The sequence below is a fragment of the Eriocheir sinensis genome, chromosome 25 (genome assembly GCF_024679095.1).
Source record: "Eriocheir sinensis breed Jianghai 21 chromosome 25, ASM2467909v1, whole genome shotgun sequence".
In the NCBI taxonomy this organism is placed as follows: Eukaryota; Metazoa; Arthropoda; class Malacostraca; order Decapoda; family Varunidae; genus Eriocheir; species Eriocheir sinensis.
This window is the reverse complement of record NC_066533.1, coordinates 5,138,893-5,154,329: the sequence shown is the minus strand read 5'-3', so window position 1 is coordinate 5,154,329 and position 15,437 is coordinate 5,138,893. Positions and strand designations below refer to the sequence as shown.

General features: G+C 40.1%; 1 protein-coding gene across 5 annotated transcripts in view; it reads right to left on the bottom strand.

Annotated features, from left to right (window-relative positions):
* Positions 1–15,437, bottom strand: part of LOC127003231 (uncharacterized) — a 69,471-nt gene that overhangs the window by 25,765 nt on the left and 28,269 nt on the right. For all 5 annotated transcript variants that reach the window (XM_050869618.1, XM_050869621.1, XM_050869619.1 and 2 more), the window contains exon 3: positions 2,416–2,504. In XM_050869618.1, the coding sequence (XP_050725575.1) occupies positions 2,416–2,504 (89 nt within the window). The remainder of the gene's footprint in view (positions 1–2,415; positions 2,505–15,437) is intronic.

The window sequence follows — 15,437 nt, the reverse complement described above, 5'->3', positions numbered from 1 at the left end:
AACTTACCATATTTCTTTTCTCCCTCTTCCCGATTCTTCAACATCACTAATTTTATACCTCTTAACTTTCCCTTTTTATACTTACGACTCCTTCTCAGATCCCCTCAATATCACTAAAACATTTCTTCCTCACAGAACTTACCATATTTCTTTCCTCCTTTCTCCCGACCCCTCAACATCACTAATTTTATACCTCTTAACTTTCCCTTTTTATACTTACGACTCCTTCTCAGATCCCCTCAATATCAATAACATTTCTTCCTCACATAACTTACCATATTTCTTTCCTCCTTTCTCCCGACCCCTCAACATCACTAATTTTATACCTCTTAACTTTCCCTTTTTATACTTACGACTCCTTCTCAGATCCCCTCAATATCAATAACATTTCTTCCTCACATAACTTACCATATTTCTTTTCTCCCTCTTCCCGACCCCTCAACATCACTAATTTTATACCTCTTAACTTTCCCTTTTTATACTTACGACTCCTTCTCAGATCCCCTCAATATCAATAACATTTCTTCCTCACATAACTTACCATATTTCTTTCCTCCCTTTTCCCGATCCCTCAACATCACAAATACTAACCCAGCATTCCTTATCTCCACGTATCTTACCACATTTCTTTCCAGTTCTTCCTCGGCCCCATCAACATCACTACCTCCTTCTTTTCTTTTCAGTTCCTCCTCAGTCCTTTCAATAGTACAAAAGCTAACACAACATTCCTTATCTCCACGTATCTTACCACATTTCTTTCCAGTTCTTCCTCGGCCCCATCAACATCATTACCTCTTTCTTTTCTTTTCACTCCCTCCTCAATCCCTTCAGTAGTACAAAGGCCAACACAACATTCCTTCTCTTCACTCATCTTCCCACATTTCTGTCCACTCCTTCCTCGATTTCTTGAGTATCAGTTTTCTCTTTCTTTTCTTCCCGCCCCTTCCACTATTCCTTTTTTTATCATTAATACTAACACAGCATTCCATACCCTCACGTAACTTACTATATATCTGTCCACTCCTTCCCCGATTTTTATCAGTATCATTTTTCCCTTTTTTTTTCTTCCCACTCCGTTTCCAATCCCTTTTATATCATTAATACTTACACAGCATTCCATACCCTCACGTAACTTACTATATTTCTGTCCACTCCTTCCCCGATTTTTTTTTCAGTATCACTTTTCCCTTTCTTTTTCTTCTCACTCCGTTTCTAATCCCTTTTATATCACTAATACTAACACAATATTCCTTTTCTCCATGTTACCTGCCACAACACTTTCCACTTCCACAGTCCTCTCAATATCACGAATACTCACCAATCATTCTTTTTTTTCACGCATCTTACCAAACTCCTTTATATTTCTTCTCCAGTCCATTCTATACTACAACTACTAACACAACATTTCCTTTCTCCACGTAACTTACCTCACTTTTTCCCCACTCCATCCTCTGTCCCTTTAAATATCAGTAATACAAAGACAACTTTCCTTTTCTTCACGTAACTTACCACATTTCTTTCCTCTCCTTACCCAGGCCCTTCAATATCACTAATAATAACACATTTCTTTTACCAACTCAACTTACCACATTCCTTCCCATTCCTTCCCCAGTCTCTTCAAATCACTAATACTAACACAACATCCCTGCTGTTCACCTAACTTTCCACATAACACTTTCAAATTCAAGATCCAAAACTAAATGGTCTTGGCTGCTTCTTGATAGGCTATTACTGATCTAGCTCTAACCTTTTCCATAGAGTCATCGAGTAGGAGAGCTTGCCCAGCTTCATCACACGCGCCACGTTACCAAAAGAGCCGCGCGAAATTCAAATTGAGGCTGAGACAATTGTGTTTTTTGGTGCTCTGGGTATCGAAAAGATCTCGGAGAAGTAACGAACACACACACACACACACACACACACACACACATACACACACACACACACACACACACACACAGAAAAAAAACATTATTCTATCAGTGTCAATTTGAATTTCGCGCGGCTCTTTCGGCAACTCGTGGCGCCTGTGATGAATATGGCCACACTCTCCTATCCTATGACTCTGCTTCTCCCTAGTAATGATCTCCCGGTGCTGCTTACTCCTTATCGTGGGTTAAATACTAATAATTCGTACGCTTTGTTTTCATGCTACTCATATTCTTAGTTCTTTTACGTTTTGGAGTCTCGTTCGTTTTCTCGTTCACTTAATTATTCACCAAACTCATTTTTCTAGACTATCGCGATGTGTCATAACCCTTGTCAATCATGTATAGCAAAAGCAACTATTTCATGCATAAGAAAATTAAGCAAAGGAAGAAAAGAGTGAGATAGACTCGCTAAAGGTGAATGCCGAGAGACTTTTATAATCAGATAAGAAACAAACATCAGACGCTCCTGTTTTGTATATCTTACCATTTCGATAATCCGCCACTGCCAAGCTGACGTCCGTGGCAATGTCCAGCACGTAGAGGAACAGCTGTATGGACCTGCCGACCGTGTACCTGTGTGGGAGAGAGAGAGAGAGAGAGAGGGAGAGGTAGAGAAAGTGGTTAGGTGTGTTTGGCGAGGATGGGAGAGGATGGGAAGGGTAAGGTGTGAATAGTGGAGGGGTGTGATGGGGAGGGATGAGACTGGTGTGTGTGTGTGTGTTTGCCGACCGTGTATGTCTCGGAGTGAGTTAACTGGTGCGGTTGGCGAAGATGGGAAGGGATGGAAAGGGTAAGGTGTGAAGGTGATAAAGAAGGAGGAGGAGGAGGAATAAAGGGAAAGAAGATGAAAAAGGAAGAGGGGGAAAAAGGAAGAAGAGAGGGGAGGGTGAAAACGAAGGAGAAAAAAAAAGAAGGAAGAATTGAAAAGAGGAGAGAAGGGAAGATGAACAAGGAATAAGAGGAATGAGGAAGGAAAGGAAAGAAAAAATGGAAAGGAAAAAGGAAGAAGATGGGAGGATAAAAACGAAGAGGGATGATAGAAAGAGAAGGAAGAACTGAAAAGAGAAGAGAATGAAGAAGAGGAAAGAAAAAAAGGAAAGAAAAAAGGAAGAGGCGGGTAAAGGATGAAGAGAGGGGAGGATGAAAACGAAGAGAGAGGAAAGAAAGAGAAGGAAGAATTGAAAAGAGAGGAGAAGGGAAGATAAACAAGGAATGAGAGGAGTGAGGAAGGAAAGGAAAGAAAAAATGGAAGGAAAAAGGAAAAAATGGAAGATGAAAACGAGGGAGGAAAGGAAGGATTGAAAAGAGAAGATAAGGGAAGATGAATAAGAAGAAAAGAATGAAGGAGAGGAAAGGTAAAGAGGAAAATTACAAAAAGTGTGGTAAAAGCTGACCTCTTACGTGTGTGGAAAAGAGTGATCAGGTGTGTCTGGCGAGATTGAAAAATAATGGAAAGGATAGGGTGTGAATGGAAGAGGAGGAAATAAGGAATGGGATGAGATTGGCGGGGGTAGGTGTGTGTGGATAGGATGTGTGGGGTTCGTAAAGGGACAGGACGGAATGGGTGTGGGTGTGGGTGGATGGATGAGGACAGGGACGGGAAAGACATGAAGGAAAGGGAAGGAAATAAAAGTGTGTGAGTGGACGGGTAAGTAAAGGGACGGGAAAGACATGAAGGAAAGGAAAGGGAAGGGAAAAGAAGGTTATGGGTGTGATAGAATGTGGTGAAATAAAGGAAAAGAAGGAAAGAAAAGGGAATTTAAGAACTGAAAAGGGAAGAGAAAAAAGACGTGTGTATGAATGTTTTTTTTTTTGTGTGTGTGTATGTGTGTGTAAGAAAAAAAAGAGAAGAGAAGGTTGTGGATATGGGAGAAAAGGGAAAAAAAGGAAAGAGAAGGAAATTAAATAACAGGAAAGGAAGAGAAAGAAGGGAAAGTGTGTATGAATGTGTGTGTATAGAGTGGGGGTGTACGTGTGTATGTATAAGGGAAAAAAGAGGAAATAAAGGAAAACGGGAAGGAGCAGGAGGCATGACAGTGTTGGAAGCGGAAATAGATAACAGGAAAGGAAGGGAAGGAAGGGAAAGTGTGTATGAATGTGTGAGTATAGAGGGGGGGAGGGGGTTGTGTGTAAGAATAAGGGAAAAAAGAGAAAATAAAGGAAAACGGGAGGGAGTAGGAGGCATGACAATGTTGGAAGCGGAAATAGACAACAGGAAAGGAAGGGAAGGAAGGGAAGTGTGTATGAATGTGTGAGTATAGAGGGGGGGGGGGGGTTGTGTGTAAGAATAAGGGAAAAAAGAGAAAATAAAGGAAAACGGGAGAGTAGTAGGCATGGCAAGGAGGGAGGCGGTAGGAAGGATAAACTTGTACCTGGTCTAAGGGAAACAGGAAGGTGATAAGACGTGTAGGTGCTGAGGAATGGGCGGCGCGTGGCTGGAGGGGAGAGGAAGGTTGTGTTTGTTGCGAGCGAGCCAGTTCAACCCCAAGTGCCTCCGCGTGACGTTAGGAAAGGACATCTGGTATTCATTTTAACCCCGAATCACAAACTCAAAACAGCGACCTTATAACATGGGTAAGAGCTATCGAAAAGAAGAAGATAAAGAAGAAAAAAAGAAAGAAGCAGATGACGAAGAAGACGAGGAAGCAGAAGAAAGAAAGAAAGAAAGAAAGAACAAGAAGGAAAAGAAAAGAGTGAAGGAAGAAGAGAAAGGGAATATGATGGGAGTTTGAACGAAAGGGGAGGGTGAAGAATGGAGAGTGGAGGAAAAGAATGAAAAGTGGAAGAAGAAGAAAAAAGACAAAGAAGAAGAGGAACGAAAGAGAAAAAGAAAATGAAAGGAATGAAAAATAAGAAAAGAATAACAGGAACAAAACAAGAACAGGAAAAAGAACAAGAACAAGAAGAAGGGGGAGGGAAGAAGAGAAAGGGAATATGATGGGAATTTGAAGAAAAAGAAAGGATGAAGAATGGAGAATGTAGGAAAAGAATGAAAAAAAGAAGAACAAAAACAAGAACAAGAACAAAAAGTAGGACAAAATGAACAAGAAAAAGTAAAGGGTTGTTGCTGAGGTGCCTGACTTGGGTGGGCGGGTGATAAAGCGCCGTCTGTCGCGACCCGGCGGCGGCCAACACGCCAAGGGTTTGCAGCGACCTTACTCCTACGCTGGGAAGGCCGAGAATCAATCGAAGGACACACCCACCCACGCACCCTCACGCACTACCTCACGTAAACAAATCCGCAGGCACAGGTAAACACACACACACACACACACACACACACACACACACACACACACACACACATTACTCATAACATCTGATATCGAAACATTAGTTGCTTCTTCCGTAGACTTTTAAAATATAATAAGCCAAAATAACACACACACACACACACACACACACACACACACACACACACACACACACACACACACACACACACACACACACACACACACACACTAGGCTCATTATCGAACATAAAATAATATATAACCACGGACGAGTTCAGAGCAGGCGGAGAGAAGGCCAAAGGGGAGGAGGACGAGGGAGAAAGAGGAAGAGGAGCAGGGGAGGATAAAAAAGGAAGAAAGGAAAAAGAAGGAGAGGGTGAAAGAGGAAGAGGAGGAGCATGGCCGAAAAGGGAAGAAGGAGACTAAACAAAAGGGAGGAAGGGATAGAGAAGAAAAAAAAGAGATAATTGAATAAAGAGGGGGAGAAGGAGGACAGGAAGATGAAGAAGACGAAGAGGAGGAGGAGGAGGAGGAGGAGGAGAACAAACAAATAAGATGATGGAAAGAAAACAAGGAAGAGGTGAGAAAGGAGGATGAGAAAAAGACGAATGAAGGGAGAAGAGAAAGGGAAGAGGAAGGAAGGAAGGTTGAAGAAAAATGGAAGGAGGAAAGTGGGAAAGGAGTAAAAATGAGGAGGCGGAAGAGCAGAAGAACGAGGAGGAGGAGAAGATGAGTGAGGGGAGAAGAGAAAGGGAATAGCATGGAAGGGAGTTTGAAGGAAAAGGGAAGGAGAAGGTAGGAAAAGAATGAATGAGAGGGAGAGAGCGAGGATGGAATGAAGGAGGAGGAGAAGAAAAGGGAGTGAAGGAAAAAGAGAAATTGAAAAAAGAAAGGAAGGCTAAAGGAAGGAGAATGTAGGAAAAGAATGAAAATGAGAATAAAGAGGGTAAGAACGAAGAGGAGGAGGAGGAGGAGGAGAAGAATGGGGTGAAGGAAGAAGAAAAAAAGTCTTAGGATGGAAGAGAGATTGAAGGAAAGAAGTTGAAGGAATGAGAATGTAGGAAAAGAATGAAAATGAAGAGAAGGAGTAAAGGGAGAAAGTAAATAAGATGGACATTGGAAGGAAAAGGGAGGATGAAGAATGAGGGCTATAGGAAAGGAATGAAAAGAAAGAAAACGCTAGGAGAAGAAAAAGAAAGGGGAGTGAGGAGAAAAGAGAAGGAGAAATGGAAGGAAGTCTAGGAGAGGGTGAGGCAAGGAGGGCATAGAAAGGAATGAAAAGAATGGGGAAGAAAACGCTATTAGGAGAAGAAAAAGAAAGGGGAGTGAGGGGAAAAGAGAGGGAAAAATAGAAGGAAGGAAGACTAGGAGAAGGTGAGGCAAGGAGGGCATAGAAAGGAATGAAAAGAAAGGGGAAGAAAACGATAGATGAAGAGGGAAAAGAAAGGGGAGTGAGGGAAGAAGAGAAGGAGAAATGGAAGGAGGAAGTGAGGCAAGGAGGGCATAGAAAGGAATGAAAAGAAAGGGGAAGAAAACGATAGATGAAGAGGGAAAAGAAAGGGGAGTGAGGGAAGAAGAGAAGGAGAAATGGAAGGAGGAAGTGAGGCAAGGAGGACATAGAAAGGAATGAAAAGAAGGGAAGAAAACGATAGATGAAGAAGGAAAAGAAAGGGGAGTGAGGGAAGAAGAGAAGGAGAAATGGAAGGAGGAAGTGAGGCAAGGAGGGCATAAAAAGGAATGAAAAGGAGAAGGAAGAGAACGAATAGAAAGATGAAGAGGAAGAGGAGGAGCAAAAAAGAAAGATGAGTATATGGTTCGATACGGTCAACACAACTTAACAAACAAGTCCTCGATAAGACAACCTCCCTCACCACCACCACCACCACCGTCACCGTCACCACCACCACCACCACCACCGTCACCGTCACCACCACTACCACCGCCATGCACTACCGCGAAATGTTTATCCTCGTCCTATAAGCAACATGACGTAGGGTAAGCAAAGGTGCGAACTTTTCTGTCGGTACGCGAACACGAGGAGGGGAAAAAAAATAGTGACGTTGTGAAGAGTTAGTTTTGGTTCACTTCCTCCTATGGTGATGGTGATAGTGATGACGATGATGATGATGATGATGATGATGATGATGATGATGATGATGATGATGATGATGATGATGATGTTTCTCTCGTTTAGTCACATGTTTAGATATAGTGAGTGTCAGTTTGTTAATCAGTCCTTCAGTCAGTCAATGAATCAGCCACTTTTATAGATGGACACTCAGGTAAGTCAGTCAGTCAGTCAGTTAATTACTAGTAGTTGCTCAGATAGTCATTCAGTTAGCTATTCAGTCAGTCAGTCAGATAGTCAGTCAGTCAGTCAGTTAGTGAGCTCGCTGGTTAGTCGGTTAGTAAGTCAATTGGTTAGTTGGTCAGCCAGTCAGTCAGTCAATTAGTAAGTTAGTTTGTTAGTAGTAGTTAGTAGGTTAGTTAGCCAGTCATTCAGTTAGTCAATCAGTTAGTTAATTTGTTAGCTAGACAGTCAGGCAGTCAGGAGTTACCGGTTTGTTTTCCAGTTCATAAGTTAGATAATCTGTTTGTCGTCTTGCTGTCTGTTTGTGTAGTTTCTCTGTTGACTAAAATAAATAAAATAAGAAAATTCAGGAAAAGCCTAGAGAAAGAAAGATGATAAAAGGAGAGAGGGACGAAGAAAGGGAATGGATATGAAGATGGAAAAGGGAGAGGAGGAAGGAGGAAAGGGACGGTAAAGAAGAAGGACGAAGCTGAATAAGGAAGGAGGGGATGGAAGAGGGGAGGGAGGATAAAACTGGGAGAGATAAAAATAATGTGCAATAAGAGTTTCAACAAGTCCGTCATCATCTCGCAGCCGGTGATGGTGGTGTTGCTTCATCTCGCGGGGAGGAAGAGGAAGAAAAAGTGGGAGGATAGAGAAGGAGGAGGAAGGAGAGGGAAGATTAAGAAAGACATAAAAAGCGCAGTAAAGGTCTTGAGATGGGAAAGTGAGAAAGAAAGGGAGGAGGAAGAGAAGAGGAAGTTAATGTAAAGAAGGAAGCAGAGAGAAGAGAAGAACTATATATAAAGGAAGATGATAAAAAAGAGGCGGAAAAAGAAGAAAAGGAGTGAATATGAAGAATGAAGAGGAAGAGGAAGAAAAGTAGGAAAGATAAAAAAGGAAGTGGAAGGAGAGGGAAGATGGAAAAAAGAAAGAGATGAAAAGTGCAGTAGAGGTTTAGAGAAGGGAAAGTGAGAAAGGTAGAGGAAGAAGAAGGAGGAAAAGGGGAAGGAGGAAGAAGGCGAGAGAAGATCAAGAAGAAAGATATAAAAATGAGGAATAACTGCTTGAAATAGGGAAGCTGATAAACAAGAGAAGAAGAAAAAATGGAGTAAATGGGAAGAATGTAGAGAAGGAAGAAGGAAGGAGAGAACGGAAGTGAAAGAAGGACAAAGGAAAGACAACATTAGGAAGAGCTTAAAGAAAGAAAGATGATAAAAGGAGAGAAGGACGAAGAAAGGGAATGGGAATGAAAAGATGGCAAAAGGAGAGGAGGAAGAAGGAAAGGGAAGGTAAAGAAGGAGAACGAAGGAGACGGAAAAATAAAAAAAATAACGAGATATGAAAAAGTGCAGTAAAACCATGAGAAGGGAAGGAGATAAAGGGAAAGAAGGAATAAATATGGAGAAGGAAGAGAGGAAGGAAGGACAGGGAAGATAAGAAAAATAATGATAAAAAAAAGTGTAGTGAGAGCATAGAGAATCGAAGTTGATAAAGGAGGAAGAGGAAGAAAATAGGGAAAAAAAGATGAAATAAGAAAAGGTAGAGGAAGAAGGAGAGGGAAGATAAAGGAGGAAGAATGAGAGGGAAGATTAAGAAAAGGGAAAAAAAGGGAGTAAGAAGTTGGTGAAGGAAGTGGAGGAGGAAGACAGGGAGAGAATATCGAGAAGGAAGAAGAGAAGGGAGGAGGAAAGAAAGGGAAGGAAGAGAGGAAAAAGGAAGAAGAGGAGGAAGGATGAAAACGAAGGAGGAGGAAAGAAAGAGAAGGAAGAGAAGGAAAAAGGAAGAAGAGAAAAGAGGAGGAAAACGAAGGAGGAAAGAAAGAGAAGGAAGAGAGGAAGAAGGGAAGGAAGGATGAAGACGAAGAGGGAGGAAAAAAAGAGAATGAAGAATTGAAAACAGAAGAGAAAGGAAGGTGAACAAAGAAGAAGAGAACGAGAAAGGAGAGAGAAAAAAACAAATGGTAGAAAGTCCGGTAAGAGCTTCAACATATCCATCATCATCATCATCATCGGTCACTATCATTATTGTTTACACATCAACAGAAGCGACTCACGAGGACTTTGCGCTGTAAACAAAGGGGATGGACTGAGGATTGTTGCAATGTTCTTCTGAATTTATTAATACTTTTCTCTTTATTTTTTTAGTCTATGGGAGGCGTTGACATTGTAGGCTGATGGGTATGGATGTATAATAACTTTGACGGTAGTTTTTCTTAGTTTCCATTTTTATCGTCTTTGCCCTTCGTCTTTTCTTTCTTCTTTATCTCTTTTTCTCCTCGTTTTTATCTTTCTGTTTATTTCCTCCTTCTTCGTTTTTATATTCTCATCTCTTCTTCCTCCTCCTCTTCCTCCTCCTCCTCTTCCTTTATCACATTCCTCTCTCTAAGCTTTTATCTCACTTTTAATCTTTTTGTATCTCTCTCTCTCTCTCTCTCTCTCTCTCTTCTTCCTCCTCCTCTTATTTCTTTTTAATTCAATGGAGTAACAGCGTCGAAAACATGAAGGAATGTCGTGGTATGTTGCGCTGCTCTTAAAGTTTTATTAGTTATGTTCCTTTGTAAACAGCTGTGGCTAGGCCGCGTTCAGACAGGAGGCAAACAAACCGAATATAGAGATGAGGAAGCAAATTTGGGTTGTAGATAAAAGGTGAGGAAAGAGAAAAGTATAGGGATAAAGAGTTCTATGGCAATTAATAACTTCTTTTATCATTATACAGCTGTGGCTAGGTTGCGTTCAGACAGGAAGCAGACAAATTAAACAAAAAAAAATAAGGAAGCAAGTTTGGGGTGGAAATATACGGTAATGAAGAAAGGAAAGGTATGTAAAGAGTTCTGTGGCAATTAATAACTTCTTTTATCGTTATACAGCTGTGGCTATGTTGCATTCAGACAGGAAGCAGACAAATTAAACAAATAAATAAGGAAGCAAGTTTGGGGTGGAAATTACGGTAATGAAGAAAGGAAAGGTTAAAAGAGTTCTGTGTAAATTAAAACTTCTCCCTAAAACAACTGTAGAGGTGAGTTGCGTTCAAACAGGAAGCAGAAGGAAGGAAATGAGGCAGCGAGTTTGAGCTGAAAATATAAGGTGATGAAAAAATATTAGCCTAGAGATTTTTATGCTGACTAATACCTTTTTTTTCACAAACAAGTTTAATAGGGTCGCGTTTAAGCAGGAAGCAAAAAAGTTAAACAAGGAAATGAGGCCGCAAGTTTGAGCTGTAAATATAAGATGATGAAAGAAAGTATAAATGTTAAGACTTGTATGATAATCAATACCGTCTATTTCCCCACAAACAACTGTACTCGGTGGGTTGCATTTAAGCAGGAAGCAGAAATAATTAAACTAAGGAATGAGTTTGTGTAGTAAATATAAACTGATGAAGAGAAATTATTATCGCAGTAATATTGGTTTTATAACGATTGATCTTTTTTCCAATAACAACTGTTGTCAGCATTCAAACAGGAAGCAGAAAAATTGGGCAAGTGAATGAGGCCGCAGGTGTGTGCTGTGCGTATAAGCTGATGAAGAAATATCGCCGGGTTCTTGGTTCTCTTATGATCAATACTTATTTTTTCTTTCTCTCCGTGGACCGGTAGTCACCTTTCACGGGGGAAGAAATTAAGTAATGGAACCTGACGGGAAGTTTGCGAGGTAAATATCAGGTGCTGAAAAAATATCCTTGTTATGTTGTTTCGCGTGTGTTGTTGATGTTAATGTTGTTTGTCATGTTTTTTATTCGCGGTGGCAGACATTAAGTAATGGAACGAGACAGGAAGTTTGCCATGTAGATATAAAGTGTTAAAAAATATCCAGCCATTGTTAGTCTGCGCTTGTTCTTGTTGTTGTTTTCTGTTATGTTATGTTGTTTTTCACGGTGGCAGAAATTAAGAGAGTTAACCAGCACCTTCACTCTTTCATCCCTCACGCTGGTAAACTCTGGAACAGTCTTCCTTCATCTGTATTTCCTCTTGCCTACGACTTGAACTCTTTCAAGAGGAGGGTATCAGGACACCTCTCCTCCCGAAATTGACCTCCCTTTCGGCCACTCCTCTGCACTCTTTTTAGGAGCAGTAAGTAGCGGGCTTTTTTTAATTATTGTTTTCTTTTTTTATGCCTTTGAACTGCCTCCTTCGCTGCAAAGAAATGGAACGAGACAGGAAGTTTGCAAGGTAAATATAAGTTAAAAAAATATCCTTCAATGTTGTTTCTCGTGTTTTTGTTGTTGATATTGTTCTTTTTTTGCTATGTTATTTTTCAAAGGGGGCAAAAATTAAGTAATGGAACGAGGCAGGAAGTTTGCCATGTAGATATAAGGTGTTGAAAAAATATCCTGGCAATGTTGTTTCACTTGTATTGTTGTTCGTTATGTTGTTGTTTTTCACGGGGACAGAAATTAAGTAATGGAACGAGACAGGAAGCTTGCCATGTAAATATAAAGTGTTGAAAAAGTATCCTTGCATTATTGTTCTGCGCTACTTGTTCTTTTTTTTTTCAAGGGGGAAGAAATTAAGTAATGGAACGAGGCAGGAAGTTTGAGAGGTAAATACAAGGTGTTAAAAAAATATCCATACAGTGTTGTTCTTGGTAAGTGTATTGTTGTTGATTGTTTGTTCTTCCTCTCGGTTGGCAAAAGGGGCCAGAAAAATAAAGCTACGAAATGAAATAGCTAGTTTGTCCTGTAAATATTAGCTGATGGAAAAATATCGTTGCTGTGTTAGGTAATGATTCTTCCTCTCTATCTCTATAACTATCTATCACTCCATGTATCTCCCGGTAAACAAGGTCTTCAAAGGGGTTAAAAAAAAGCTGATAACGAAATGAAATAGCGAATTTGTCCTGTAAATATTGACTGATGAGAGAATAATTATCGTAGCCATGTTGTGTTATGTAGGTAATTATTTTTTCCTCTCTATCTCTTTTCCGATCTATCGCTCCCTCTATCCCGCGGTAAATGGGCCTTCAATGTGGATAGAAAAAGTAGATAACGAAATGGAAGAGAGAGTTTGTCCTGTAAACATTGACTGATGAGAGAATAATTATCGTAGCCATGTTGTGTTATGTTGGTAATTTTTTTCCCTCTCTATCTCTTTAACTATCCATCGCTCCATATATCCCCCAGTAAACAGGCCTTCAAAGGGATCAGAAAAATAAAACAGCGAAATGAAACAGCGAGTTTGTCCTGTAAATATTGACTGATGAGAGAATAATTATCGTAGCCATGTTGTGTTATGTAGGTAATTATTTTTTCCTCTCTATCTCTTTTCCGATCTATCGCTCCCTCTATCCCGCGGTAAATAGGCCTTCAAAGGGGGTAGAAAAGTAGATGACGAAATAAAACAGCGAGTTTGTGCCGTGAATATTGACTGATGAGGGAATATCGTAGCCATGTTGTGTTGTGTAATGAGTTTTCCTCTCTATCTCTTTATATATCTACTATCTCCCGGTAAACAAGGCCTTCAAAGGGAATAGAAAAGTAGATAACGAAATGAAATAGTGAGTGTGTGCCGTGAATTTGAACAGGTGGAAAATGCCGTTTGTAATGTTCTGAAGATTATCGATGCTCTTTTGTTATGAGTCCATAGAAAGCATTCGAGACAGGCAGAAAAAACATTACATAACGAATAAAAAAAGTAGCTTCGTTGTGCTTTTAATGATCGCCGGTGAAAAGAAACCGTTAGATGGCTGTGGGTTTTTTTTATTACCACGTACGATATTGATTGCAACGGTAGAGTTTTTTTTTTATGCGCATACAAATTAATTGACGTTCGAAACTGAAGACAAAAAAAGGAGGATATACCCATTAGCGAAGTGAGGTGCATAACGAAGCCGTGCTGTAAATAAAAACTACGTCTTTTTTTTCCTGCTCATATGAATTAATTGGCGGTCGAAGGTGAAGAAGAAAAGAAGCACACGCTAAAACGGAGTGAGCTGCATAACGAAGCCGATAATGAAGACGACGGTTGTGTTTTTTACTGCGCATACGAATGAAGTGACGTTCGAAGCTGAAGAATAAAAGAAGCACACACAATACCGAAGTGAGGCGCATAACGAAGCCGCGCTGTACATATTAACTGATGAGGAAAATTTGTGTTAATACGTTATTTACCGCGCATTCGAATTAAGTGGCATTCGAAGCTGAAGACGAAACGAGGCAAACGCAGTAACAGGGCGAGGTGCATAACGAAGCCGCGCTGTAAAATTAATATGAACAGATGAAGAAAATTTGTGTTAATACGTTTTTCTTAAAGTATAGCTATGTTTTATTCAACTCCATCTAACCTTCCCGTATATGTTCCAGGTGATGGGTAACAAATGAGACGTCTGGTGGAGAATGGGCGTAAGGAACAGACATTTTTTTCCTAGTTCGCACTGGGAACGGCAGACCGACTACACATCCCAGGAAGAAGAAGAAACAAGTTGCATTGGAAAAGCGACCTTGTATTTTTTGTACCGAGGGGTCGCTTTACCTTTGCAACCTATATCTTGTTCTTCCGAGGATATTTTGACTGCCTTACCTGTACAAACTATTAAAAAAAAATGGCTCTTTCCTTTAACGAAGGACGCAGTAAATGAAACATAGAAGTAAAGTTTACACAATTGGTTCTTTCCGTCCTTCAAGATTATGTTAACGAAGATTGCGAAAAAAGTGACATAGAGAAGGTTAAAATTAACATAACTGGTTCTTCCTGTCTTTCAAGGTGACGTTAACGAAATATGCAAAAAAAAAAAGTAAGAGGAGTAAAGTTAACGCAATTGGTTCTCCCCGCCCTTCAAGATGACATTAATAAAAGATGCAATTAAAGTAACATTGAGCAATATAGTTTACACAATTGGCTCTTCATGTCCTTCAAGATGACGTTAACGAAGGATGCAAAATAGTTAATAGAGAAATATAGGTTACTCAATTTGCTCCATGTCCTTCAAGTTTAATGGATGCGTAATATTGTAATAAAGGACTTTCAAAGCTCATATAGGGGGCAGCAATGTACTTAGCTGTCCTTCTGCCTGGAGTTATAAAATAAAAGTGATAATCCCCAGACAGAAGGACCGCTAGGAACAGTACTGCCACCTACACAAAAACTTTCAAAGTCCCGCAAACAACTCTGGTAAGGGATCGTTCAAGCAGGAGAGCAAGCAAGCAAGAAAAGTTAAACAAGGGAATGAGGCAGCAAATCTGAGCTGTAAATATAAGGCGATGAAAATTTCTGTCTAACGATTTTCATGATAATTAATACCTTTTCCATAAACAACTGTACTAGGTGGGTAGCGTTTAAACAGGAAGCTGAAAAAAAATAATAAAAAAATGAGGCTGCGAGTTTGTGTTGTAAATATAAGCTGATGAAGAAAAGTATCGTAGTAATGATTGTTCTATAATAATTCATCTTTATTTACCATTAACAAGTGATGATGAGAGGATACCATTGTAGTGTTCCTCTGAAATGATAAATGATTCTTTCTTCTACAATATTAGCTTTTTCATGTTCATAGGAAGACGGGTTTAGAGCTGAGATACTGTAGTAATGATAAAAGCAATATACTACCAACTTACAGCTTTTTCTTGGCCAAATGAAGAGGAAGAAAACCAGAGGAGTCATTTTAGGCACCTTTCGTAATACTGTTTAAAGGGAAAAGAAAGTAAAGAGACAGAAAGGAAGAAGGAAAAAAAGTTTATTATTGGAGAAAGACTGAAACAGGAGAGTATGGTGAACATATACAGATGAAGGGGGAAACTAAAAGAGGTGTTTTAGGCGCCACGCTGCCCCTCATTTGATAGTTTGGGTTGCGAGGTAAAGGTAAACAGACAAATTGGGAGGAAAAAAAAAAAGGTTGTTATTAGAGCTGTCGGGAAGACGAGAACAAGGGAGTGCGCAGTTCTTTTCTGAAATTAATTACTGAAGTCGTATATGAGAGAGAGAGAGAGAGAGAGAGAGAGAGAGAGAGAGAGAGAGAGAGAGAGAGAGAGAGAGAGAGAGAGAGA